We start from the raw sequence: 25,560 nt of genomic DNA, 5'->3' as shown, positions 1-25,560 counted from the left end.
CGACATAAAACTTGGAGATCTTGGAGATCTGGTGGTAGCGATGGCCTATGGGGTATGGGGGACAACATCTGGAAGGAGGAGCCAGAATGACACTTGCTAGAAGATAGCGTCCCGCGCCGCTTGTGGTCCTTCTTTGTTTTTTTTCTTTGCTGTTCTGGCAGGGAACTTTTGAAAGACTTTGTGGTTCCGTGCCGGAGTGCTTCTCTGTGGTCACATGAGGCAGTTGCATAAATATTGGCACCCTTATATAATGTCTGGTTGCAGGAACCTGCAGGCTGTCAGGGAAGAGACAGAACTCAGCTGATTTGACATAGAAAAATAATGATGCAGATTGGCGAGGCGGAAGAACCGGTTTGTGTTAGGTGTGTGTGCGCCACATAATGAGGCTGGGCGATGAGAAAACCTCACTGCTATTACACATCCCTGGGAACGATGGACAGCGCCGCGGACGACAGCGAGTCGGGATCTCTGCAGCGGAGGTGAGCGAGGGGCTGAGGATGGTGGGAGTATTATCACCTGCCTGCAGCCTGTAATAACCTGCATCATGTGACATCTGGAGAGAGTAGTCTATTATAATACCCCTGTTTCCTCTGCCATCTCTGCCCAAATTTCCAGGGTGCAAGTTTTCAACCCCCTTAAGCTGTCAGTCACTTAAAGCGACAGTTTTGGGAGGGGTCAATATTAATTGCAGGTATTCCCTGCCACCCCGCCAATCTGCTGGTTCTGGGTCCCGTTTTAATGCAGTGGTAGTGTTAGACTACCACTACAATGTATCTTCTCTCTGATTGGCCAGTGTTGTTCATGTGATCAGAACTGGCCAATCAGAGAGCAGTGTGCATTAGGTAGTCAGAAAATTGTGGCCATCTTGGACAGCCAAAAACAGAGGCCAAAACTTTTGGATCAGAGGGGTGGCAGAGAAAAATAACTGCAGGTAATTATACCCCCTTCTCCTCCTGTCCTGAGATAGAATTTTGTCCCAAAACCGAAGGGTCACTTTAAAGGGTAATTATGAGGGTGTCCAAGTTAAGAGATCCGCCATGCAGTAAAAAAAAAAATCTGCAATTACCTCTCCCACACTCCCGTTCACCCGCTGGGTCCGGTCATCCTGTGATGCCACGCCGCATGCTGAGCCTGTCTACAAACAGGCTACAGCAGCCAATGACAGCGCTCGCTGATCATGGCTAAGCTCTGTCATTGGCTGCTATAACAGGTTTATGGGACGTCACAGCTGCCCTTAAACAGTGGCGGTGGAGCAGAAAGAGGTATGTTATTGTTATTTTAATGCATCGGGGGGGGGGGGGCAGGTTTCCTTATCACGGATAACCCCTGTAAAGAGAACCTATCGCTGGATAGGATCTGCATGGCTGGCTGTAGGGCTCCGCAGCTGCGGCCCGCTGATTCTATTCCCCATTTTTTTTCATAATCCCCTCAGTTTGCCAAAATGGCTCCCAAGTCCAACTCCTGGCGCTCTAAATGTGTGAAGAGGGCGGTCACCCACTCACTCTCAATAGGTGATGTGACACATGATGACAGGGTGATGGGCACCCAATTCTCCCTGATGTGCGGAAGGGCAAGGCCACCTGTCTGTGCCTATACCAACAAAGAGCGATGGCAGGACAAGATGCTGGTCATGATAGAAAGCTGTCCGATCACACAGTACATTGCAGTTCACCAAGTACGGGGCGGTGTAACTGCAGAGCGGTCACAGTACCCATGTGACCCCTGCCCACTGCTAAGAGTGCCAACAATGGGCACATGAACTGGAGCAACAGAATAGGGAGGGTGGCTCGTCTGGCGACTCGCATGTTCCGTCTTGTGGATGGCCGGGGCGTCACTTATCTGGGAAAGACATGGCACCAGGATGGGAAGAGGATAAGCTAGCAGGGCACTGTGATGGGCAATGTCCTGTTGGGTACGTGGGCATCATATGGATGGCCGGGACGTCACTTACCTGGGGAGGAGATGGCACCAGGATGGGAAGAGGATAAGCCAGCAGGGCAGTGTGTTGGGCAATGTCCTGTTGGGTACGTGGGCATCATATGGATGGCCGGGGCGTCACTTACCTGGGGAGGAAATGGCACCAGGATGAGAAGAAGACAAGCCAGTAGGGCAGTGTGATGGGCAATGTCCTGCTGGGTACTTGGGTAACATGTGGATGGCTGGGAGCGTCACTTACCTGGGGAGGAGATGGTGTAGTGTACAGAAGTCAATGTACCAAACTTTCTGGATGTCTCTAAGTGGTCTATGTTGTCCTTGTGCTTATGTGTATTGGCAATGTGTTCTATGTGAGTGAATATGATGTGTATTGCCTAGCTGCAACACTGAAAGGGTTACTTTCTGGGTCATGTCTGGAAATGTAGCTTTTGTATGTCATGTGACCTTGTCATATATATGTGGTTGCAAGGTGCATGAGTGGAGTTGTCTTCTTTCTCTCTAAGTAGTCTCCTACTTAGAGTGTCCTGAGAGGAGCCTGTGGGCCCAGAAGATGGAAAAGGCAGAGGGAATGGGTACTGGTGTACCCTCCGGAAAAAACAGGTGAGACATGGGTTGGAAGGCCTCAGTTAGAAGGTACGCCTAGGTCAGTGATGGCGACTAGAGATGAGCGAACGTGCTCTTTTAGAACAATTACTTGATCGAGCATCGCTTTTTTCGAGTAACTGCCTACTCGCGCGAAAAAAATTGGGGGGCGGTGGGGTGGAGTTGGGGGTAGCAGGGGGGGAACAGGTGGGAGCTCTCTCTCTCTTTCCCACCGCAACCCCCCGCAGTTACTCAAAAAAAGCGATGCTCGATCGAGTAATTGCTCTAAATGAGCACGTTCGCTCATCATTAATGGCGAACCTTTTAGAGACTGAGTGCCCAAACTGCAACCCAAAACCCACTTATTTATCGCAAAGTGCCAATACGTCAGGGGGCGGGGCTTATTGCGATGTATGCTTTTACCCCCGTCGTTCTAAAAAGAACAGGGTCGTTTCAAAATAGCGAGCGTGCAGATTTTGACTGCTTTTTGGATGCGGAAATACTGCAGAATGTCCTCAGCGGAAATTTCTGTGGAAAATGCTGCAGCATTTCCGCATCCAAAAAGCAGTCAAAATCTGCACCCGGTCTATTTTGAAACAGCCCTGCCCATTTCCGCCACATGTAAACATACCCCAGCGGTAATAGTGACACCCCACAGTGGCCCCCAGTAGTAATAGTGACACCCCACAGCGGTGTCCACTGTAATACTGACGACCCACAGCAGCCCCCCATAACCCCACCCCCCCTCCCGAGACCCACATACTTACCCCCTCCTCCTCGTGGAAGCTCCACTGCTCGTCTGCTCAGCGCTGATCCCGGCGCACACTGTGACGTCAGTGTGCTGCTGGATGCCTCCTCCCCCTGCTCTCATGGAAGCTAAGAGGTGTATCTTGACGCCACCGGAAGCTAGGGGTTTGACAGGAGGAACGTTCCTATCACACCCCAAGCTCCCGATTGGCTCATTGCTTTTAAAGGTGCTAGGAGCATGTGCATGTAGTTTTGCCTGCCATACCTGGTTAGGGTGAGGGTTATTTTACCTATTAGGCCTAGCTTATTTAACATGGCATCATGTGAATAAGCTAACCCCTCACCCTAACTGGGTACGGCAGGCAAAACTATATCCAGACGGTGCACCTATCAGTCAGTGCTGGCTACGGGCCAGCTGTGTGCTCCGTGGCGTGTGGCTCACTCACAGTTGTGATGCGCTCTGCGCTGTCCTCCTGCACCTCAGCAGCTCCCAGGGTCGGCGCTGTCCTCCGCCCCCAGCTAATCAGAAGCTGGGGGGCATGAATCAGTTGGTTGATAGGTGTATTATGTCACCACCCCTTACTTCAGGTGGCGACATAATACACCAGTACCGATCCCGGCTGCACACTAACGTCACAGTGTGCACCGGGATCAGTGCTGCTAGCAGTGCAGCTGAGTGAATGCCGTCAGGGAAGCCGCGGGCCCCTGACGGTAATTACTAAAGTGGTGAGCGGCCGATGGCGGTGTGTGCCAGTAGGGAGGGATCTGCGTGGCTCCTCTGGCACGTGTGCCATAGGTTCGCCACCACTGGCCTAGGAATGGCCAGAGCTGGGGATTGGCTGACACACACACACACCTCACCACATGTAGCGCCCATTCCCCTGGACCAGGTCACACATCTGGCAGCTGGACTCCCTGCTCTCAGTGTTCATGTCCCTTCCGCCGACACAGCAGCAGGCAGCCCCGCTGTAAGTGTAATCGCTGGGGTCCCTGCTGCCGTGTGGCAGAGACACTAACAAGTAAGGACGGAGTTTTCAGCCGCTGCCAGGTTAGACCATCTAGAATTCACCGCGGAGGACGGAATGTTGGCGTCACCCGTAAAAAAAGGGCTAAGGTAAACCCCTGTTGGGTTTTCCCCATTTAACCCTTTCCAATCCACTGTCTGATGTCTTCCTACATTCTGATTGAAGCTTGTACAGCTCCAATGTCAGAAGACGTCCGGCAGGGTATTCTTACCGGCTATTGCCAGCCACTCCGCTCTCGGAGCCTCTCTGGCGCACACACACTGGCTTTAGCCAGCAGTTAGCACCATTGCATAACAGCAAATGAGAAAGCCTTTTAGGAAACCCTGAATCCAAAATTGGATTGGAAATGGTTAATAGCCTGCCCCGGGCCCCTTGGAGGTGTCCCTGGTTACCCTTCGGGCGGGAGACGGTAGAGCCACCAAGACAAGGCCCACACTCTACCCCACTGTCTCCTAGGCTAGGGCCTGCTCCTCGGACGCTGCAATGGCACCAGGACGGGAAGAAGACAAGCAGGCGGGGAAGTGTGATGGGCAATGTCCTATTTTCAGGATATCCTATGGTAAGAACGTCTGTGGCTATGTCTGAGGCACCGACAATAATTACATCACCTGTGCAACAATGAGGAAATCCTGAAAACATGACCTGTTGGTGTGGAGGTGCGCTGGAGCTCAGAATCAAAGATGCACCCGCTGCCTGTGCCGACGCTGCCCCTGCCAAGCGCTGGCTGTGTCCTCCAAGGAAAGTAGAGAGACGGTCCTTCTGCGTCAGAGCCTCAAGGGCCACATAAAATGATGTGGAGGACCGCTGGTCTAGAGTTTGACCCATGTGGTCGAGCTGTAGCAAAGAATATTTCCCATTCACTGACAGCAAGCAGAGATACTGAAAGTAGTGAGGAATTTAAATAGAAAATCTAAAGACGTCAGCATGTCTTCCTCTTGTCCATTTTCACAGATGACAGATCACGTGCCGAGATCAGACGGCGCATGGATGAGGGTTCCGGGTGCCATTTAATGTGTCTATGAGTGTTCTCGCAGGTTTACAGAAGACCCACCTCCTCCCTGAGGAGATCAGGAGGGGAAAAAAAATAAAAAAAGTCCACCTGGGGAAAAACAGACTGCGTTTGAGGAAACCATAACAGAGCCAACAATGTAGGACTATGAAAAGAACTCTAGAACCTTAATATCGCTGTTGGTTGGGCCACAAGCCGGGCCTATTTCGTGATTAGGGCAACTCTCAACTGATCTAAACATGGGCAACAGATCAAAACATGTCAAACAAGCCCCTGAGATATCAAAAGGTCCTCCAAACGGCCCACTAGGCAGTTACAAGACCTCTGAGACGAGCATAGGTGATATAGGTCTACGTATAGTCCGTCATGTGCGGAGGGACTGCGAAGATGATGGCGGCTCTCTTCTAAACACAGCGCCACCATTATCCATAGGGTTGTGTGTGGTATTGCAGATCAGTTCTGTTGAGGTGAAAGAGACCATAGCGACAATACCAGACACAACCCACGGACAAGGGTGGTGCTGTGTTTGGAAGAGAGCCACCATGTTTTTCTGACCCTGGACACCTTTTAGGCCCCGGTTTTCAGAATTTTTGCAATGTTGGCCACATTATGGACCCCACACTGCATCTGCATTACAGCACAGATACCAGAGCCATCTGTCATGGAAACCTGAGGATTAAGCCACACCCCTATTTGGGTAAAGACACACCTCCGACATTTAAACCCATCCCTTTAATGAAGCCCCTCCTCCTCCACAGGCTTCACTTTTGGTATTCAAATTTCACCCACCTGCAGGATTATGGGAAGAAAACTATGTAGTGTACATGAGGGTGGCAGCGGGCGGTGCAGGCTGACTGTGCTGGCAGCGGGTGCTATGAGCTCAGCCTGGGAGCCGCCCGCTCTCCTCCCTGCCTCCCAGCTACACATGGCGGCTTTATCTACACTGGCCAGCAGGGGGCCCATATATAAGAAGCGAATATAGAGGGGGTAATAAGGGGGTGCACTTCCGTCCAAAGGGGGCACACCCTGCACAAATGATGGCGTGTATTATATATGGCAGAAGGGGCTGCATATATGATAGCGAGGACCCTATATGTCTGTATGATATGGGTGCACCATATATCCACGCGGCGGGAAGGACTACACACATGTATACTGCAAGGAGTCCCCTATAGCTGCACATGGCAGGAGGGATGATATGCTCATATAATATGTGGGGACCCCCTATATACACCCCTGTAAAGGGAGACATATTTCAGTGCACCCATAAGTACCGCATACATAAACCGCCTCCGTGCCAGCATCTCCTCCACCATTCGCCGCTGCCGCACCCATAACCGTGTAACGAGGGTCATCACTTGTAAGAACCTGCAGCTCCTCTGACTAATCCAGTCAGCTGTGACTATTAACCGCTGATGTGCTGGATAGGTTTTTCAGACTGTTGGAAGTCATATAGAAGCAGAGGCGTTACCCATAGCAACCACTCAATATTCAGCACCGTATTTCAAAGCAGTCATGTGATTGGTTGGTCATAGACGGCTCCTCCCACATTTTCATACGTTAATCTGTCTACAGAGGTGATATAAGTATGGCGTACATGCGGGATTTTCTGCACCGCGCTCTGTGGTCACCGTTTTATTAATGAATCGCTTTTACGCTGGAGGTTAATAAATCGCCGTGTAGCCGCTCTATGGAGAGATGTCGGCCATGCTGGGTGAGGAAGGCATGTGACTGGCAGAGTTCCTCCATGTTAGGGCTCACACCCACTTCCGTTTTTTTAACGCCATTGTCAATGGGACTTTCTAATGTTAAAAACGCCTCGCAATTTGGTGCTTTTGCGATTTTTGTGCGAAGGCACCCGTAAAGGGAAACACCCTTCAAACCTATGAGAAGAGACCGTGGCTGAAAATAGAAGCTGCAGTATCACTTGTGACCACCAGATGTCAGTGCTGACGACCCTTTCTTGCATGCAGTAGTTTGTAGGCTAGTCGTGTGCAGGATTTGTGTGTACCCTCCTGTTATACTGTGTACATGGATGAGGGGCGCTGTATGTGACGGGGGAGGAATCTACGGATGATGAATTCCTCCACTACTATTATATATTGTCCCCTTCTCTACCGGCAGCTCCAGCGGCGTTGCAGAGCAGTCAGAAGACCTGTCCTCTGCTCATCTGAGCATTGATGACATGGAGCTGAAAGAAGAATGGCAAGATGAAGAGTTCCCAAGGTGGGTGAACTGCATGTAAAGTTAACTGCCCCCCCACCTACCCCTCTCCCCCACTATAACTGGACTGCAGGGCCCCCCATTATATCGCTTATTATAACATCTCGATTCTAGGCCCCTTCCAGAGGAGACTGCGGCAGAAGAGGACTTGGACCCTAAACAAGACCACCAATCAGGTAGGACAAAACTGCAAGTAATGTGGAGGTCTTCAGGAACGAGGCGCGTTGGTCTTTGGGGGGATGTGATGTGAGAGCGGATGGGGCTGAGAGCTGGGCCCCCACTGCAGCACAGAGTATTTCAGGGGCCATGCACTGATTGACGTTTGTGATCCGCAGCTAGTCCCCCCACAACACTGCAGCTTTGCGGTAACCGCCATATGAAGAGACGATTACCCGCGCCCGACTTCAGCTTCAATCTGGATGACACCCAGGAGTCGACCATCTCCAGCGACATTTGCGATCAGACGACGGATGAAGATTTTGACATTGGCGATCTGGAGACTCCAAGCAGCAGCGAGTTACTAGACCTGAGCCACGCGTTTGAGTGGGAAGGTAATGGCTGTCCGGTCATGTGATCACACACTGCATCGCCGCTGTTCAAAAAACAATCATAACCTAAAACGACTCGTTGTGGCGCAGAAGTTAAGGTACCTTTACAAGAGACGGCCTTGGGCACCTTGGCGTCCGGCACCCATGCCAGTGACCATCGCTGTTCTGCTCTTATGCAGGAGCGATGGCCGTTGTGTGAATGGATCGCTCCAGCCCACCACCTGCCTCCATTCACAGTGACAGGCCGTCGCCAGCTTGAGGGGCTCCTTTTCACATGGCTGTCACGTGACTCTGCCAAGTGAGTGATTTGGCGCTCGGCACCCTGTTGGCGGCCATGTGTACATCGGGTGGCTATTGCTGGAATTGGCGGTCTCCAGCGATATCGCCCCCACCCCTCCTTCCCCCATGTAACGGCCCCGTTGGTGTCATTAGGGTAACGTCTCCATCGAGTCGCGCTCAGATCCCGTTTATTACAGATGATCTCCCGAAGGCGGACAAAGTAGAAAATGAATCCTTTGTTGAAAACCGCGTGACGGACGAGCAGGATGAAAGCGGACGCAAATGGAGAATATTTCTGATGGGGGAACACAAGGTGGATATGACGGCCATCGAACCGTATCGCAAAGTCATCTCCGATGCAGGTAAGGGGAAAGTGTGGCATGTAAGCGGCTGCTGTGTATCTAAGCTTAGTATGTGTGATACTACCTGCTGAGCTACTTATGTAATCCTATCCTGCTTGATGTCTGCTGAGCCGCTGTATCTAATCCTATCCTGTGTGATACTGTCTGCTGAGCTGTGTATCTAATCCTATCCTGTGTGATACTGTCTGCTGAGCCGCTGTATCTAATCCTATCCTGTGTGGTACTGTCTGCTGAGCCACTGTATCTAATCTAATCCTGCGTGATACCGTCTGCTGAGCCGTGTATCTAATCCTATCCTGTGTGATACTGTCTGCTGAGCTGTGTATCTAATCCTATCCTGTGTGATACCGTCTGCTGAGCCGCTGTATCTAATCCTATCCTGCGTGATACCGTCTGCTGAGCCGCTGTATCTAATCCTATCCTGCGTGATACCGTCTGCTGAGCCGCTGTATCTAATCCTATCCTGCGTGATACAGTCTGCTGAGCTGTGTATCTAATCCTATCCTGTGTGATACTGTCTGCTGAGCTGTGTATCTAATCCTATCCTGTGCGATACTGTCTGCTGAGCTGTGTATCTAATCCTATCCTGTGTGATACCGTCTGCTGAGCCGCTGTATCTAATCCTATCCGGCGTGATACCGTCTGCTGAGCCGCTGTATCTAATCCTATCCGGCGTGATACCGTCTGCTGAGCCGCTGTATCTAATCCTATCCGGCGTGATACTGTCTTTTGACCTGCTGTATTTACGCCCGTCCTGTGTGACCCCTGACCCCACCCCCCTGTGTATGCTACGTGGTGGTATAGCACTCTTTGTGGCTTTCTTTCAGGTTACTACGGTGATGGGTTAAACGCCATTTTTACGTTTTCCTCCTGTTACCTGCCGGAGAGTAATATTCCGGATTACCAGTACATCATGGACCATCTCTTCAGGTACGGCAGCATCCAGCACCGCCACTAGGGGGCAGCACTGTCACACTGAGAATTCCAGTACAAGTAATTACGTAACGCGCTGTATATTCCCAGTGCCCTCCCTCATTCCCGCACAATGCTGCTTCTTAGAGCCCAGTCTGGTGATCCGGGATAGCCGCGCCACTTTTTAGTCTAAGGGACAGCCCGCTGCTCGGATTAATGAGCGCTGCGCACGTGAGCATCCCTGGCATATCGGAAAGCAGTGTACATCATGTAGCAGCCCTGCCTTCATCCTGGATCTCTGGCGCGGGGCCCCAGGGACGTGCGCGGCCCAAGGGACACGCATATTAGCAGCTGTACAGGAATGAAGGATTTAAAGGGGGGTTCCACCCAAAATACAGAAATGCATTCTGGCTTACATGGTCGGCCTCAGCTATGTGCAACCCCTGCAGTCACTGAGGGCGCCGGCCACCAACTTGTAGAGGGTACCTGGCGGGTATAGCCTGGGGGTCCTCTTCCGACTTAACCCTTTCTATTCCACTGTTGGGTGCAACCCCTGCAGTCACTGAGGGTGCCGGCCACCAACTTGTAGAGGGTACCTGGCGGGTATAGCCTGGGGGTCATCTTCCGACTTAACCCTTTCTATTCCACTGTTGGGTGTCTTCCAACATTCTGACTGAAGCCTGTACAGCTCAGATATCTGAAGACTCCCAACAGGGTATTCTTGCTGTAAAATGCCGGGCGCTCTGCTGTTGTAGCCTCTGCAGCTCATCACATACTGTTGTACTGGCTTTAGCCAGCAGATGGCACCATTGTATAACAGCAGGAAAAGCCCCCTAGGAACTCCGAATCCAAATTTAGATTGGAGAGGGTTAGGCCCCCTGTCCACGGACTTGTATTTGCCGGTGGAAATCCGCCGGTGAATCACGCCGGCCGACTCTTTCCATAGCATTGCTATGGAAAGCGCCGGCCCCTGTCCACGAGCGGATATTCATTGCGATTCTCTGCTCGTGGCTGGCAATTTGCAGCATGCTGCGAATTGCCCAGGTTCTCCGCGCCCAGCCTATCTATTAGATAGGGCTGACCGGTGGAGATTCGGCGGCGGCTCCCGCGGCGGAGATCTGTCGCAGGACTTCGCAGCGCCCGTGGACAGCCGGCCTTAAGGCCACTCTGCCAGATGATCTTCTTTCTCTGCAGAAAAGTCTTGTAGAGCTACAGAAATCCTCCTCTTCCTCTCTAATGTTCTGAGGCACCGCTGTCAGCCCATCAGCGCCCCCATAAGGCAATTACTGTGTTCTACTACTGTATTTGTTATGAGCTTGGTTCTAGTAGTGTGTGTGTGTGTGTGTGTGTGTGTGTGTGTGTGTGTGTGTGTATATATATATATGTGCTAAGGTGGTTCTGGTGCTGTATTTGTGTTAACTTTGTTCAGTGTTTACGGTATGAGCTTGGTTCTGGCACTGTATGTTATGTGCTTGATTTTGGTGCTGTATTTCTATACTCAGTTTTGGTGCTGAATTTCTGTGCAAAATTTAGGTCTGAAGCTATATTTGTTATGGGCTTGGTTCTGTATATTGTGAGCTTGGTTCTGGTGCTGTATTTATGTACTTAGCTTAGTTCTGGGGCCGTGTTTATGGTAGGAGTTTGGCTCTGGTGCTGTATGTTATGTGATTGGTTTTGGTGCTGCTATTATGTAATGAGCTTGGTTCTGGAACAGTACTTATTCACTGAACTGTTCCGGCGTGGTTGTGCTGCAGTCTTGCTGCTATTTGCAGACAGACTGCCTATTAATGCAATAGATATAGATTATATATCACGTTTTTTTATTGGTTTTTCTCATGACGGGACGTAAAAAAAAAAATTCCCACATGGTACCTTCTAACCGGGAGCGGGCACTGATTATTTATTTCATAATTTTTGATCTTATGATTCAGGAGGAGCTTTTGAAGAGCAGATTGTGAGGTGACTGTCCTTAGCAATTGAATGAGAGTTTGTCACAGCTCCGCCCACTAATTATCCTAAACAAATAGTTACATAACATTCTAGCACTTTTATTAAATGATTACTCCTCCTCTCAGTTGCCCTCATGCTAGGCTTTCATAGTCCCTTGACAAGGTGGAGTTCCCCTTTAATACTTCCTAACAGACCTCTTCATTGTTGTGCTGTTTATCCAGGTACATCATTGGAACCCTGGATCTTGTGGTGGCAGAGGACTACGTGATGGTCTATATGAACGGATGTACCCCCCGCAATAAAATCCCCCCCATGAGCTGGGTCAAGCGCTGTTACCAGGCCACAGGGAGACGGTAAGAGTTGTGATCTCCTAGAGGACCCCCATTACAACAAGAGCTCTGTGCATTTGATGTAGCAACAGAACAGGGATGTTGTGGATATTAGAGATACTCCAGGGGGAAAACATTAGAATTTCCTATTTTCTGTGGTGGAGGATGCGGGTAGCAGTCCAGTAACTTGACACTTTGTAAAAAGTTTTTATCATGCACTGTAAATCAATCATCGCTGCCTACTGCATCTCTTTATAAGGTCTTGTGCGCCATGCTCCCCTGTTTTAAATTTAGCGATTTTCCCCAACCCACCCTTTTTTGCAATTAAAAAAAAAATGCATGTAATTAATACAGGTTGAAGAAAAATCTGAAATCTGTTCTCATTGTGCACCCGACGTGGTATGTGAAAGCCTTACTGATCATCACACGGCCATTTATCAGGTTAGTGTTAAAGAAAAATCAATAATTGTACTGAAATGAGAAAGAAATTCTCAGTAATGTATTTGGCTTGTTGGCCAGCTAAAGGAAGTGGGTGCCTTATACACGTGACCACTGCAGCCAATCACTGGCCTCAGCAATGTAGGGCTCGAGACCACTGAGGCCAGTGATTGGCTGCCACTGTCACACATGTACATTGTACATCACTGCTGCAACATATGTAAACACAGACATGGTGCCGGAGTGGTGAATATGGAAGGATGATCGAAATCATTTAGTGTAAACATGGCGACTGATGAATGATGAATAGTTCGCTCGTCATGCAGGCATAAACATCATTGTTGGCTCCTCCCCTAATCTTTGGGTTTGAATACCAATCGTTCTCATTCACTAATACAGCGAATGTGAACGACTGAACGATTTGGTGAATGAATAATTTATTTGCCTGTATAATCTGGCAGTATGGGAGAACTCTGACATCGTTCGCACGATGAATCGTTAGATATAAGCGCAGCCTTAGCGGGCTGGAAATGGTTAAAAATAAAGAATGGCAAAGTTTTTTTTGTAGTAAAAAAGTAGTAAAACGCCGGCCCTGCTTGCATAACTTTTTACAGGTACGCTGTGCTGCACCACTTTGCAAAAAAAGGGGCGGGGTTACCAGGAGGGGTGTGGCCGCCCTGAATCGACACATTTTTGTAGCATTTTTGCCATAAACTGGGATTAATTATACTAGTAATCTATTTGCGCTCCTCGCTGTTGAAGGTTTTTTCTGCACAGAGCAGCTGGGATATATAAAGGGGCGCATACCGCTTTGTACATCAGGCGCATCGTGCGCCAACAGAAATATTAACCCATTCCCGCCCCAGGAAGTATACTTGCGTCCTGGCTGGGAAGCTAATCCCACTCCCTGCATCCTATGAATGGCAGGGGATGCGCAGCGGGAGCCAGCTGTGGCTGATAGCCTCCTGCTGCTAACCCCTTACATGCTGGGATGATTGTCCATCACGGTATGCAAAGGGTTCACAGAAGGAGGGCGCTCTCTGATGTCATCGGCTCTGTGATCACAGAGGGCTGATGGGGAGCTATGGCCTATGATCACTATAAACTTATAGCTTTTGAAAAGTGCAGATGAAATTTCCCCCCCTCCCCCCCCCCCCAAAAAAAAAAAATTGTCACAACCTTCTATCTAAAATAGGCCGTCACTAAAGGGTTAAGAGTGACATATGAAATGCCAGTCTTAATTAATCTTCCCTTACGTGTTTCCTGTAACTTGGCTAATCGGCTTCTCCAACCTGCAGTTTATGTAGGAGCCCCTCGGAGCTGTACTCTTGGATGTACATTTATAGACTATATTTATTGATGGCACTTTTTTTGTTTATTTTTAGTGCGAAATTTGGAAAAAAAGTGAAATTTGTCAACAGCCTCGTGGAATTGGCGCAGCTTGTACCGCTGGATAATGTTCATGTACCGGACTGTATTGACCAGTGAGTATATACTGCACCATGTATCCATGTCAACTGCTATGCTACAGCTGAAGGTCACTTGTAGGCTCCTCCTTACATCCGTGGTCATTTATGCCTTACTGACGGGTCCACGTTTGCGCGAGGCCGCTCTCACACGGGCGTTGGGGGTCAGTATGCGCGAGGCCGCCCCCGCAGGGGCGTTGGGGGTCAGTTTGCGCGAGGCCGCCCCCGCACCGGCGTTGGGGGTCAGTTTGCGCGAGGCCGCCCCCGCACCGGCGTTGGGGGTCAGTTTGCGCGAGGCCGCCCCCGCAGCGGCGTTGGGGGTCAGTTTGCGCGAGGCCGCAGCGGCGTTGGGGGTCAGTTTGCGCGAGGCCGCAGCGGCGTTGGGGGTCAGTTTGCGCGAGGCCGCAGCGGCGTTGGGGGTCAGTTTGCGCGAGGCCGCAGCGGCGTTGGGGGTCAGTTTGCGCGAGGCCGCAGCGGCGTTGGGGGTCAGTTTGCGCGAGGCCGCAGCGGCGTTGGGGGTCAGTTTGCGCGAGGCCGCAGCGGCGTTGGGGGTCAGTTTGCGCGAGGCCGCAGCGGCGTTGGGGGTCAGTTTGCGCGAGGCCGCAGCGGCGTTGGGGGTCAGTTTGCGCGAGGCCGCAGCGGCGTTGGGGGTCAGTTTGCGCGAGGCCGCAGCGGCGTTGGGGGTCAGTTTGCGCGAGGCCGCAGCGGCGTTGGGGGTCAGTTTGCGCGAGGCCGCAGCGGCGTTGGGGGTCAGTTTGCGCGAGGCCGCAGCGGCGTTGGGGGTCAGTTTGCGCGAGGCCGCGCCCGCATAGCATTGACTGTGCACTAAAAGTGGCACCTTCTCTTTATTCTGTGGGTCACTATGATTGCGGTGATAACAAATTTTATATTGTTTTTCTGTGTAGTGCTACGCAAAAAAAAAAGTCTTCTCTTTTTTTTAGGTTGGACCGTGATTTAAAGCGATAGCGCCCTGTGAAATGCTCCGGCTGTTTTATCTACACCATGGTGGGATGACTGAACTGCCCTCCGAGAGATCTGCTACAATGACTCGTAGGGCACTACTGGCTTATATGAGCGTGACCATACAGGACATAACATGGCGGTGAGTCGCTTGTGGAGACCGGGACCCACTATATGGATCACTCTGGGAATGGCACAGATAACCCGCACAGACGAGCAGCTCCCAAACCAGCGATCCTGTATACAAGGAGACAATGAGTATCACAGTGGCAACAAAACAGCACCACCTGGTGGTCAAATCCTTAGGAACAGTTCAATTCAATACGCCTCGATGAGCAAAAACAGGACATTTTCCCTCGGTGTTATCACAGTTACTTTGTTTTTAGTTTCTTCAGACTTCCGTGACGGAACAAGTTCTAGAAGTTCTTCCATGTTTACACGTGTAATGTGCGTCTTCCGGTTACGGGAATCTCTCTTCTGTCCTTGTGCCTTACATACAGCGCACCTATGGTAATATTTATAGCAATGTTTATGAGAACTACTACCGTAACAAATCCCTATAGAAAAATTATTTTTTTTAATTGTCCCTATGACAACACTTCCTGGCTCTGTGCTGATGGATCAGTGTTATCGTAAGACGACTAGACATCACCTCAAGTCAGTCAGCTCCAGAAAAAGGATAGCTGCGTTATGATGAGACTTAGTGATGCTCGGTGTCTCAAGGATTACACTCAGGTATCGGGCAGGAAGTGTTGTCGTAGGGACACAGACGGTTGGGAATAAGAGATGAGCGCATGTTGTGTTCTCCTCAATAAGCTTTATCGATACAGCCCTTTAGTCACCAGTTGGTATTTACACATTCTTGTATGTTTGCACGCGGCCATCATGGTACATTTAAAGGGGTAAGCTACCTTAACATAATCTGCCAGCACCCTGCACTGATTGGTTCGGGTCCTTCCTCATGGGCGGGGTTGTCGGAGAGTGCAATGGCCTCTTCAGTTTATGAATTGTTGATCGTCTGACATATCAGAAAATTTGTTGGAAGGTGGATTTCCCCTTTAAATCACTGCTGTCCATAATATCGCATGGACCGGCCGCACTTCCTCTTTGTTAGCTGGAAAAGCCGCCCCTGGTTGACGTCTTTATAGTCGGTAAATGTGAAATCCGTCATTTTCAGCACGACCTGTTTTAAGTTTATAGTTCAGTTTATCTTTAAGCGTCCAAAAATGCATCAAATGTTGCGGTCTGGAAACCATCAGAAAGTTGCTGTTGACGGATCCGTCGTCCTTACAATATGTTTAACCAAATGAGGCGGAGGACGCAGCCAAGCCCTGCAAAATCATTTAGTTCCTGGACACAGCCAAATCCCACCTACCTATGCCAGCCAACGGGTGAATGACTTTGCAGTAAGATGCCATAGGCCACTGTGTGGGCGGGGGTGGGCCGTGTGCGCCCTTACCCTGATTGCGTTCTGCAATCAATGGACCTTTTTTTTTTGATTGGCTCAATAAAGGGTTAGTCCGGAAAACTAATAAAATAGCTGCCACCTGCAGCTGGTGAGAAGCCCAACCTAGAATGTAAGCCGGATCGGTGGATGAGACTAAAGGGAGGGGGTGGAGCCTAACAGACTACTACTTCCTGTCAGCCTTACAGGAATGAACATTGGGGTGTTAGGCTCCACCCATGACCCGCCTGCTCTCACCCCACAGGTCTCATCCACCCATCCTGGTTACATTCTGGCATTCGTTTCTCACCGACTACCGGCGCCCATTTGGTTAGTTCCTTAAACAACTCCTTCAACGTCCCTTGCAGTTAGGTTTGTTAACCCTTACAGCAACCCACCCGTTCTGGGACAAAATTCTATCCCGGGGGTCGGGGGGATGTTACCTTCAGTTGTTCTTCCCTGTTGCCCCTCTGATCTGACGGTTTCCAGCTCATTTTTAGCCGTCCAAAATGGCGCTCTGATTGGCCAGTAGCTCTGGCCAATGAGAGAGCAGAAATGGCGCATTGGTAGTCTAACACTACCAATACACTGTGGGGATGAGGTAGTCTGAAGATCGAGTCGGCCATCTTGGGCAGCTTGTAATAGAACCCAGAATCAGAGGGCCAGCGGAGAACGACTGATATACTCCCCTCCCCCTCCGTCCCAGGTAAATTTGTTCTGAAGCAGGAGGTTCCCTGGAATACCCAATTTGCATATTTGTACATATTAATGGCTTCCGGATATTCTAGTCATCCGATGGTAAATCACTGGGTATAAAACGCAGCGTGTGGAGCTGCGATCACCGCGATTGTGACCGTGCATACATGACAGCGTATCTCACGCACGCCGCCTGGTTTGTTTCCTAGCGACATGTGTATAAAACGCCACACTATACAATTAGTACACGCCCCCAGCGAACAAGAGGGCTCTATCGCGGGCAATATGCGCATGTAAGATACGCAATAAATATACGCAAGTGTGAATGGATCAATGAAAATCAGTGTACTTTCATCGACTCCCTTCACCGCGTATCATGCGAGCGTAGTACGCAATGAAAATACATTCGTGGAACCTGTCCTAAGGCCGAGCTCACACCAGCGGACTGCGAGATATATATGTGCCCGTATACAATGACCTTGCGTACGGGCTGCTCATCGCCACGTACTATCTTAGCATGTATGTGCGCGTAATACGTGCAAGATAGAACGTGCTGTGATTTTTCTTGCGTGTGTACTATACGCAATTCCTGTCAGCAACAATATGGCCGCCTATGCGATATTGGACCACGTATTACGCACATGTAATATGTGTAATACGTAATTACCAAACCCTCCTGTAAGACAGCCCTACGAGTCGGCAGGAGCATCGGTCCTACTTGCTGCTGGTTTCCAGGTTGCAGTAACCGTGAACTGCACAACAAGTGAAAACTAGAGATGAGCGAACCTACTCGTTTCGAGTACTGCGATTTTCGAGTACTTCAGTACTCGGGTGAAAAGATTCGGGGGGGAGGGGGGGGCGTGGCGGCGCAGGGGGTAGCAGCGGGGAACAGGGGGGAGCCCTCTCTCTCTCTCTCCCCCCACTCCCCGCTGCAACCGCCCACTCACCCACGGCGCCCCCTGAATCTTTTCGCCCGAGTACGGAAGTACTCGAAAATCGTGGTACTCGGGCGAAAAAGGGGCGTGGCCGAGTAGGCTCGCTCATCTCTAGTGAAAACGCTAAAAACGATGGAGGTCAACTTGAAAGATGGCGGATTTGATATTTCCTGACTTCTGGACTCTGGATGCGATGCGAACTTTACCTGCTTCTGCTATACTCTTATTACTTAGTGTTCTACCAGCCAGCAGCGTGTATACTGATTGGGTCAGAGAGGAGAGGTGCCCCCGCCCCCAATTAGTGGGCTCATTTACTGGATGCATTTTTAATTGACTTTCAAGAAATTGCTGATTTTGGATGCCCCCCTCCCCCGTCTGCTCTACTCTGTGAGTTTATCGGTTTGTGGCTGATGGCGGGCAGCGCTGTGCGTGATGTAATGATGTACGTGTTACAGGCTTGTCACACGCTTTATACAATGAATTTACAGTTTTACTATTTTTTACATTTTCTACTTAAATTTGCTGATGTTAATAAACTTGTGTTATGGTTGGATGGGTTATATTACTGTGGTGTAAATACAAGAAAAAGAAAAATTTTCCCCATCGCCTCCCCCTGATGAGACAGGAACATGCAGAGAGGGTTAAAACAGCCACCTTCCTTAGGAGGAGGGATGCAGAGAGGGGCTGGAGCTCCTGGCAAGAAGAAAGGATATAGATTTACAAGGGATCGGCTATTTCTCCCTTCTTGAGGATCCTCACCTGGGACGCTGTGTTCATCTAGGCCAGATTCCTCCCCACCGCAGTCCAGGCGGACTTTCTGCACTCTGTAAATTCTTCGTCAGTAGCATGGAGTCGGGCTCACACAAGAACTCTACAAGGAGCAATCCTCTCCGCCTGGGACAGAAAGCAGTCATCCCTGGACAAGAAAATGTATATAAGGAATGCAGCCAAGGCATCTCTAAATTGGTGGTTTTCAGCCTGCACCTCTCGAGGGGGGGCTTCACTGGTTACAAGATTAGGTTTGTGCATCATGCTGCGACCCATACCTAGGAGGTGTTTCAGAGGGGTAAAATAAGATGGTAATCACAGAGCTCAACTGCTCCTCCTGGCAGATGGTAAAAAAGTAGTGTACTGGGCCGAGCTACAGCCAGTGGTAAAAATAAAATAAGCCAGACATAAACTATAAGTAGTTGTTATAGCCTGCTACGCACAATAGGGTAGGGTAAGATATTAGTTTGTCGTGACGCCAGTCCATATATGGATAAGGACCCTTTCCGTACAAAAATACTAAAATATAAAAATTGGAAAACTAAACAATAATGGGGGTAGTAGTCCTGCCTCCCCTGTAGTGTCATGTGGTACTTCTGTACAGTTGTTGTAGGTGGTGGGAAGCACTTCAGGAAGCAGACTTTAGATGAAAAACAATTCCAACTTTATTTTGCTAGTTCATTATCTCAACAGCAGTTACATCATTCTCCTTACGGTGGTATCATTGAAATCACAGACTCCATGTGCATCATTCACTATAGATTGGGTTAGCTGACTTGGAGTGTAAGGGGGTTAACCAGTGACTTGCTCAACACTGCTTGATTCTGTTGCTCTCTCCAACTAACACTCCAGCACAAACTTGATTTAGGTACTCACACTTTGCTGTTCTGACTTCCCACCAGACTGTCTCTGGTAAATGTTCTCTTTGTAACTCCTTGGTCTCTATCTCAGGCTCCCCTGGACTAGACTCTCTTTAGAAGACTTAGTTAAAGATGTTTGCCTTGTTCCTCAGCGATCTTCTTCAGACTCTTCTGATATGGCTAGACTGGCTAACCCCGCCGACTCTACCCCTCTTATACTCTAGCTGCTAACCAATCCTGAGCTAGGGGAAAACAGACTATCCAATCTTAGACTAGCTAGGGGTGACTGACAGGTGATAGAGCTGGTTAGAGTGCATTCTGCAAAGTCATACAGTGTTTGGTGGTAGGAACACCAAAAGTTAACCTTTAGTTGACTGACCAAAGTGGTACATACATAATTACACATATGCTCCCCCAATCACCTGCTCACCCTCACTACCCTACTACTCCAAGCTGCAGGGGACATATCTCTCAACCCTGGCCCACCCCATGCTGCTCTCCACCAAATTCCTCCTCCAATCATACCAAACCACCCCACTAGCCCACGCCCCCTCCACCCCTGCCTCGTTCAAATGTGCCCTATAGAACTCCTAATCTGCGTGCAACAAACTCCCAACTATCCACGACCTCTTTACTACCAAATGCCTCAAACTGCTCACCCTCACTGAAGTGTGGATACAGTCGTCTGATTCTACCTTCCCCCCTGCATTAGCCTTTGATGGCCTGCAGTTCTCCCACACACCGAGATCTTTTCGACAGGCATGGTGGAGGAGTAGGCATCCTCCTCTCGCCAAACTGTATCTTCCAGGTCATTTCCCCGCTTCTCTCGCTCACCTTCCAGTCATTTGAAGTCCACACCCTAAGACTCTTCCATCCGCTGTTCCTGCACGTTGCAGTTATCTACCGGCCCCCAGGTCCCACCCACCTGTTCCTAGATCACTTTGCCGCCTGGCTCCCCCACTTCCTATTTTGTGAAATCCCAACCCTCATCCTTGGCAAATTTAATATCGCTACTAACGACTCCAGCTCCTTATCTGCCTCCCAGTTTTTGACACTCACCTTCGCCCTCGGCCTATCACAACACTCAGACTCCCCCACTCATGGAGACGGCTACACTCTCAATTTAATTGTCCTCTGCCTCTGCTCTGCCTCTTACTTTAATAACTCTTAGATCACAACCTTCTCTCTTTCTCTATGAGGCACCCTCGCATTTACTCCTTTTATCTATCGCACCTGTAAGAACCTCCAGACCATCCACACCCAACAGTTTGCTGAGACCATCCAGTCCTCCCTGTCCCCTATCTCTCTCCTGCCCTAATGTGGCTGCGGAACACTACCCTGGATAAAGTGGCACGCCCCGTGACCCGAGCCGTCAACCGCAGACCATGGCAAACCTGGCTCACGTCCCAAACATGCTTCATCCGGCGGTGCTCTAGGTGTGCCGAGTGGCTGTGGAGAAAATCAAAGCTGCCAGCAGACTTCCTTCACTTCAAATTTATGCATAAAACTTATAACCTAGCCCCCCACCACGCCAAGCACATTTATTTCACCTCCCTCGTCTCCTCACTATCCCACAACCCCAAACGACTCTTCCACCTTCCACTCCCTCCTCAGCCCCAAAGAACAGGCCCCCATGATGATCTGAGTGCAGAAGAACTAGCCACCTATTTCGAAGAAAAAAATCGATCACATCCAAAAAGAAATCTTTGAAAACTGCATTGCTAGCCTCAAGCCCAGTCTCAGCACTGCATCCAGCAACCACTCACTTTCTACAATAGAACCAACGACAGAGGAAGAAGTCTCCAGACTGCTTTCCGCTGCTCGCCCCACCACCTGCGCTAGCGACTCTCTTCTTTCTCACCTCCTCCGCTCCCTCTCCCCGTCTGTCATTACCTACCTCACCATCATCTGTAACCTCTCCCTGACCTCTGGTATTTCCCCTCCTCATTCAAACACTCCATCATATGCCCTCTGCTAAATACCCTTAACCCAACAGACGCTGCCAACTACCAACCCGTCTCGAACCTCTCCTTCATCTCCAAACTATTAGAACGCCTAGTCTATTCCCGCTTCACACGCTTTCTCTCTGACAACTCTCTTCTCGAGCCCCTCCAGTCCGACTTTCGCCCCCTACACTCGACCGAAACCGCTCTCACAAAAGTATCAAATGACCTGATGATGGCAAAGTCGAGAGGCGACTACTCCCTGCTGATCCTTCTTGACCTGTCCGCTGCATATGATACTGTCGACCATGACCTCCTTCTCACTATGTTTTGCTCTATCGGCCTAAAGGATACTGCTCTCTCCTGGTTCTCCTCCTAACTCTGACCGCTCTTCAACGTCTCCTTTGCTGGCTCTATCTCCTCTCCACTTTCTCTCGCTGTTGAGGTCCCCCAGGGCTCGGTCCTTGGTCGCCTCCTCTTCTCTATCTACACAGCCCCAATTGGGCAAACCACCTATAAATTCGGCCTCCAATACCCCTGCAGCGTCCAAGGAGCGGGCCCTCAGCCTAGGAGACAGCGGGATAGAGTTTGGGCCTTGTCACGGGGCTTTACCGTCTTCCCCCCTGAGGGTAGCTCGGGACCCGTCAAAGTAGCTGAGGGATGACCTACAAACAGGGAACCCACGGTGTGATTTACCTGGGCTTTAGGTTTTCACGGTTGATGCCACCGTTCCTTCCTCCGCAGTGAATCCAGGCGATGAAAGAACTGTTCCACACTCACGGGGTAGTTTGAATTAGCAAAGCCGGGAACGGTCGGCAGTGCCACTTTACATGAATAAACTTATTTACAGTCCTATAAGAAGTAATCCACATGAGTAGGATATTCAGTACAAACTTCACAAAGTGGTGTGACAGGGAGGAAAATCACGGGTACATCAGCTAGTCTACAGTCTCAGTTATCTGTAGGGCTCCACGCCCAGAACCACTTCTTTTCTCTTCTCTTCTCCAGCCCTCTACCGGTCGGCATTCACGTCAAACACACACTCCACTCTGCAATGGCGTGCCACTGTCTTCCTTCTTTCCTCCAGAACCTCAATGGTAGGCACCCACTGGTATCTCCTGGGTGTAATGGGCCCAGGGAAAGTGGAGGTTACCTCTCTTTTCTCCCATTCTGGCCCCCATGGACTGAAGGTGTCCGTGTGGGTCTTTGGCATCTCCATTCCACCTGCTACCGAGTCCAGAACAGAAGACCCAGCCTTGCAAACACTTTGCATTTACATATATAAAGCATGATCACGTGACAAACAACAAGATACATTCCCCAGATATTCTCACATACCAGAAAATTAACTCATTCAGTGCTGCAGAAGTACAATATACATCATATTCATGCAATATGAAAGATGCTGACAATACAAAGCACGAGACAAATTCATTCATACATTATTCATGGGCCCCGTTGTTCTGGGCTACTACACCCCACCCCTTTGTTTCAAACTGATTGTATATCACATGTAATTGTTCCACATGAGGTAGTAATAACACTGCTGTGGGACCCCAGCTCTGGGGTACTACACATCACAACAGACGCCAGCGCAGGGGGCTGGGGAGCCCACATAGGGGATTTTTACCTCCAAGGAGACTGGCCCCGGAGGATCAGTTACCAATCCTCAAATGTCAGGGAAATTCTGGCAGTCTGAAAATCCCTGCAAAGGCTACAAGGTGCTATCCAGGACAAGCACCTAAATATTTTATTGGACAATGTCATGGCAGTAGCCCACATTCGCCATTAAGGGGGGAAAGATGCCACGCCTTACGAAACATATCTCGGAAAATCTTTCTGTGGGCAAAGCAACATGTCTTAGTGATTTCCGCGACCCATCTGATGGGAGCTCTAAATCTAAAGGCTGATTTCCTTAGCAGACAACGCCTAGATCCGGGGGAATGGTTCCATTCGCAGGAGGTCTTCAGAGCTCTCACGGTCAGATGGGGAACCCGCACACAGATCTTTTTGCAACAAGGAAGAACCACAAGCTGGAACGGTTCTTCTCCCTCAACCCAGGGGACCACCTGACGGCAATAGATGCTCTAACGCAAAACTGGGGCAAAGGATTAGTCCACATGTTTCCTCCAATTCCGTTAATTCCAAGAGTCCTCCCAGCATCAGGAATGTAACTTCATATTATTAGTAGCTCCATTTTGGCAAAGAAGAAGTTGGGTTAGCTACTAAAAAACCTAAGTCTTCAGGAGAAGTCCTACTAACAGCCCAGCCAGACCTTCTATCCCAACTTTTGAAAAATCCACGCTGCTAGGAAGGGGTTTCTCCGCAAAAGTAGTAAGTACACTCCTATTCAGCAGGAAGGGGGCAACAAATAAAATGTATCACAAGGTCTGAGAAAGGTTCTCATTATGGTGCCAGGAGAGGAAGGTTGTATCTTCCTCTCCCGACATCCCTACAATCCTCGAGTACCTTAAGGAGGGTTTGGACAAAGGCCTCTCCCCGAGCACATTAAGAATTCAAGTAGCAGCGCTTAGTGCCTTTTATGACACCAGACTCTCTGATATTAGTTGGGTATCTAGGTTCCTCAAAACAGCTGATAGATTAAGGCCCAGAATCCGTAACCTAGTGCCACAATGGAATCTGAACTGGGTTCTTAGGGCTCTATCTGCAAATCCATTTGAGCCCTTAGATTCAATCCCTATTAGGGCTCTGTTATTAAAAAAAAACACGGTATTTTAGTGGCCATCACCTCAGCAAGGAGGATAAGCAAATTGCAAGCCCTGTCTGTCTGCCACCCATTTTTCAGAGTAATGGATAACAAGATAATCCCTAACCCCTTAGTGACCAGCCCAGTGTTTTTACGTCCTAGCCAAGTGGGCTTTAATCCCTGAGGACGTACAAACATGCTTCCTGCAGGGATTAAAGCCATGTGGGCTATGGACATGACAGCTCCATGCTGTCAGTGCCCGGAGGTAGCCGACAACATGGAGCTGTCATCCCAGGCTGTCGGCCCCCCCCCCCCCACCTCCGGCAATGCGATTGGCGCTATCCGATCCATGAGGGCAGCTCAGCATACTCACCCCAGTCCTCCGTGCTGTCCCCTGCTGATCTGGTCGTCCAGGACCAGCCGTCGGCCTTCTGCACATGCGCGCCAGGTGGCATTACGTCAGCCGCATGCGCAGAAGGCCCAGAGCCGCGGGAAATATAAAATCCCCTGGCTCCTGAAGGTAGCCGGGAGGCAGGAGATGTCATGGTCCTCGGGCCCGTAATCACCGTTATCCAATAGATAACAGCGATCACAGAAAAGTTTAAAAACAGTTAAAGTATCACCTCCCCCTATGGATCAGATCCATGAGGGGAGGTGAAAATACTCAGCCCCGTCCTCCATGTTGTCCCCTGGCGATCGGGACCTGCCGTGGGCTTCTGTGCATGCGCCCAAAGCCGGTGAGCCCGGCAAACTTAAAATCTCCCTGCACCCAGCTGTCACAGATAACCGAGTGCAGGGGAGTGTGACCGGGGACCGCTGTATGCAGTTCCCAGTCACATGATCATCGTTATCCATCGGATAACATTGATCATAGAAAGTTAAAAAGTGTAAATAAAAGAAGTTTAAAAAATTAAACTTTCATCTCCCCTTACGGATCGTATCCGTGAGGGGAGATGAAATTATGTATCCAAGGTGCCCGGATTTGTCCCCGGATGGGATCTTAATCCGCGGACCTTTCCTCGGCTTCGGCGCATGCGCCCGTCAGCATTATGGCGGACGCATGCGCAAAAGTAAAGGAATATCCAGGAAATTTAAAATCTTCCTGCTCCAGGCTACCAAAGGTAGCCAAGAGCCTATAGATGTCACGGTATGCGGTTCCTGGTCACGTGATCGGCGTTATCCAATGGATAATGGTGATCACATAAAAGTTTTTTAAAAAGTTGAAGTTTCAACTCCCCTCACTGATGTGATTGGTAAGAGGAGATGAAACATCTTCCTGGAGGCCTCCACATTTACATACCGATGCGATCATTCTCCATGGACCGGCATATTGCCGGCGGCGCATGCACAGAAGCCAGGGAGCCCAGGAAATTTTAAATCTCCTTGCTCCTGGCTACCAACGGTCACGGAGAGCCTGGAGCTGTGACCTGTGGCCACATGGA

The 25,560-nt window shown here is 50.0% G+C and overlaps 1 protein-coding gene across 3 annotated transcripts; it reads left to right on the top strand.

The window, feature by feature from the left end:
• The first annotated feature begins 348 nt into the window (after positions 1–348).
• BNIPL (BCL2 interacting protein like) lies at positions 349–17,741 on the top strand. Of its 3 annotated transcripts, none has more exons than XM_066609063.1 (10): positions 349–479; positions 7,423–7,524; positions 7,636–7,697; positions 7,857–8,072; positions 8,546–8,710; positions 9,538–9,640; positions 11,794–11,925; positions 12,256–12,342; positions 13,725–13,823; positions 14,747–17,741. In XM_066609063.1, the coding sequence occupies exons 1-10, from the start codon at positions 394–396 to the stop codon at positions 14,769–14,771; spliced, it is 1,077 nt and encodes a 358-aa protein (XP_066465160.1). In that variant the 5' UTR covers positions 349–393; the 3' UTR covers positions 14,772–17,741. The 3 variants fall into 3 exon arrangements, with proteins under 3 accessions (XP_066465160.1, XP_066465159.1, XP_066465161.1); XM_066609062.1 differs by having other exon boundaries at positions 364–479; positions 7,420–7,524; XM_066609064.1 differs by lacking the exon at positions 14,747–17,741 and having other exon boundaries at positions 364–479; positions 7,420–7,524; positions 13,725–13,827.
• Positions 17,742–25,560: the final 7,819 nt, after the last annotated feature.

The sequence above is a fragment of the Eleutherodactylus coqui genome, chromosome 6, assembly GCF_035609145.1.
Source record: "Eleutherodactylus coqui strain aEleCoq1 chromosome 6, aEleCoq1.hap1, whole genome shotgun sequence".
NCBI classification, from domain to species: Eukaryota; Metazoa; Chordata; class Amphibia; order Anura; family Eleutherodactylidae; genus Eleutherodactylus; species Eleutherodactylus coqui.
Note: the sequence above shows the minus strand (reverse complement) of the source record. Positions and strands in the feature narration are given on the sequence as shown.

What these genes read in the sequence shown, in the direction of transcription:
- BNIPL (XM_066609062.1), top strand. Translation starts at nt 394, where the DNA reads ATGAGAAAACCTCACTGCTATTACACATCCCTGGGAACGATGGACAGC. An exon ending in TAAACAAGACCACCAATCAG is followed by an intron (nt 7,698 to 7,856) that starts GTAGGACAAAAC and finishes TGTGATCCGCAG; the next exon opens with CTAGTCCCCCCACAACACTG. An exon ending in CAAAGTCATCTCCGATGCAG is followed by an intron (nt 8,711 to 9,537) that starts GTAAGGGGAAAG and finishes GCTTTCTTTCAG; the next exon opens with GTTACTACGGTGATGGGTTA.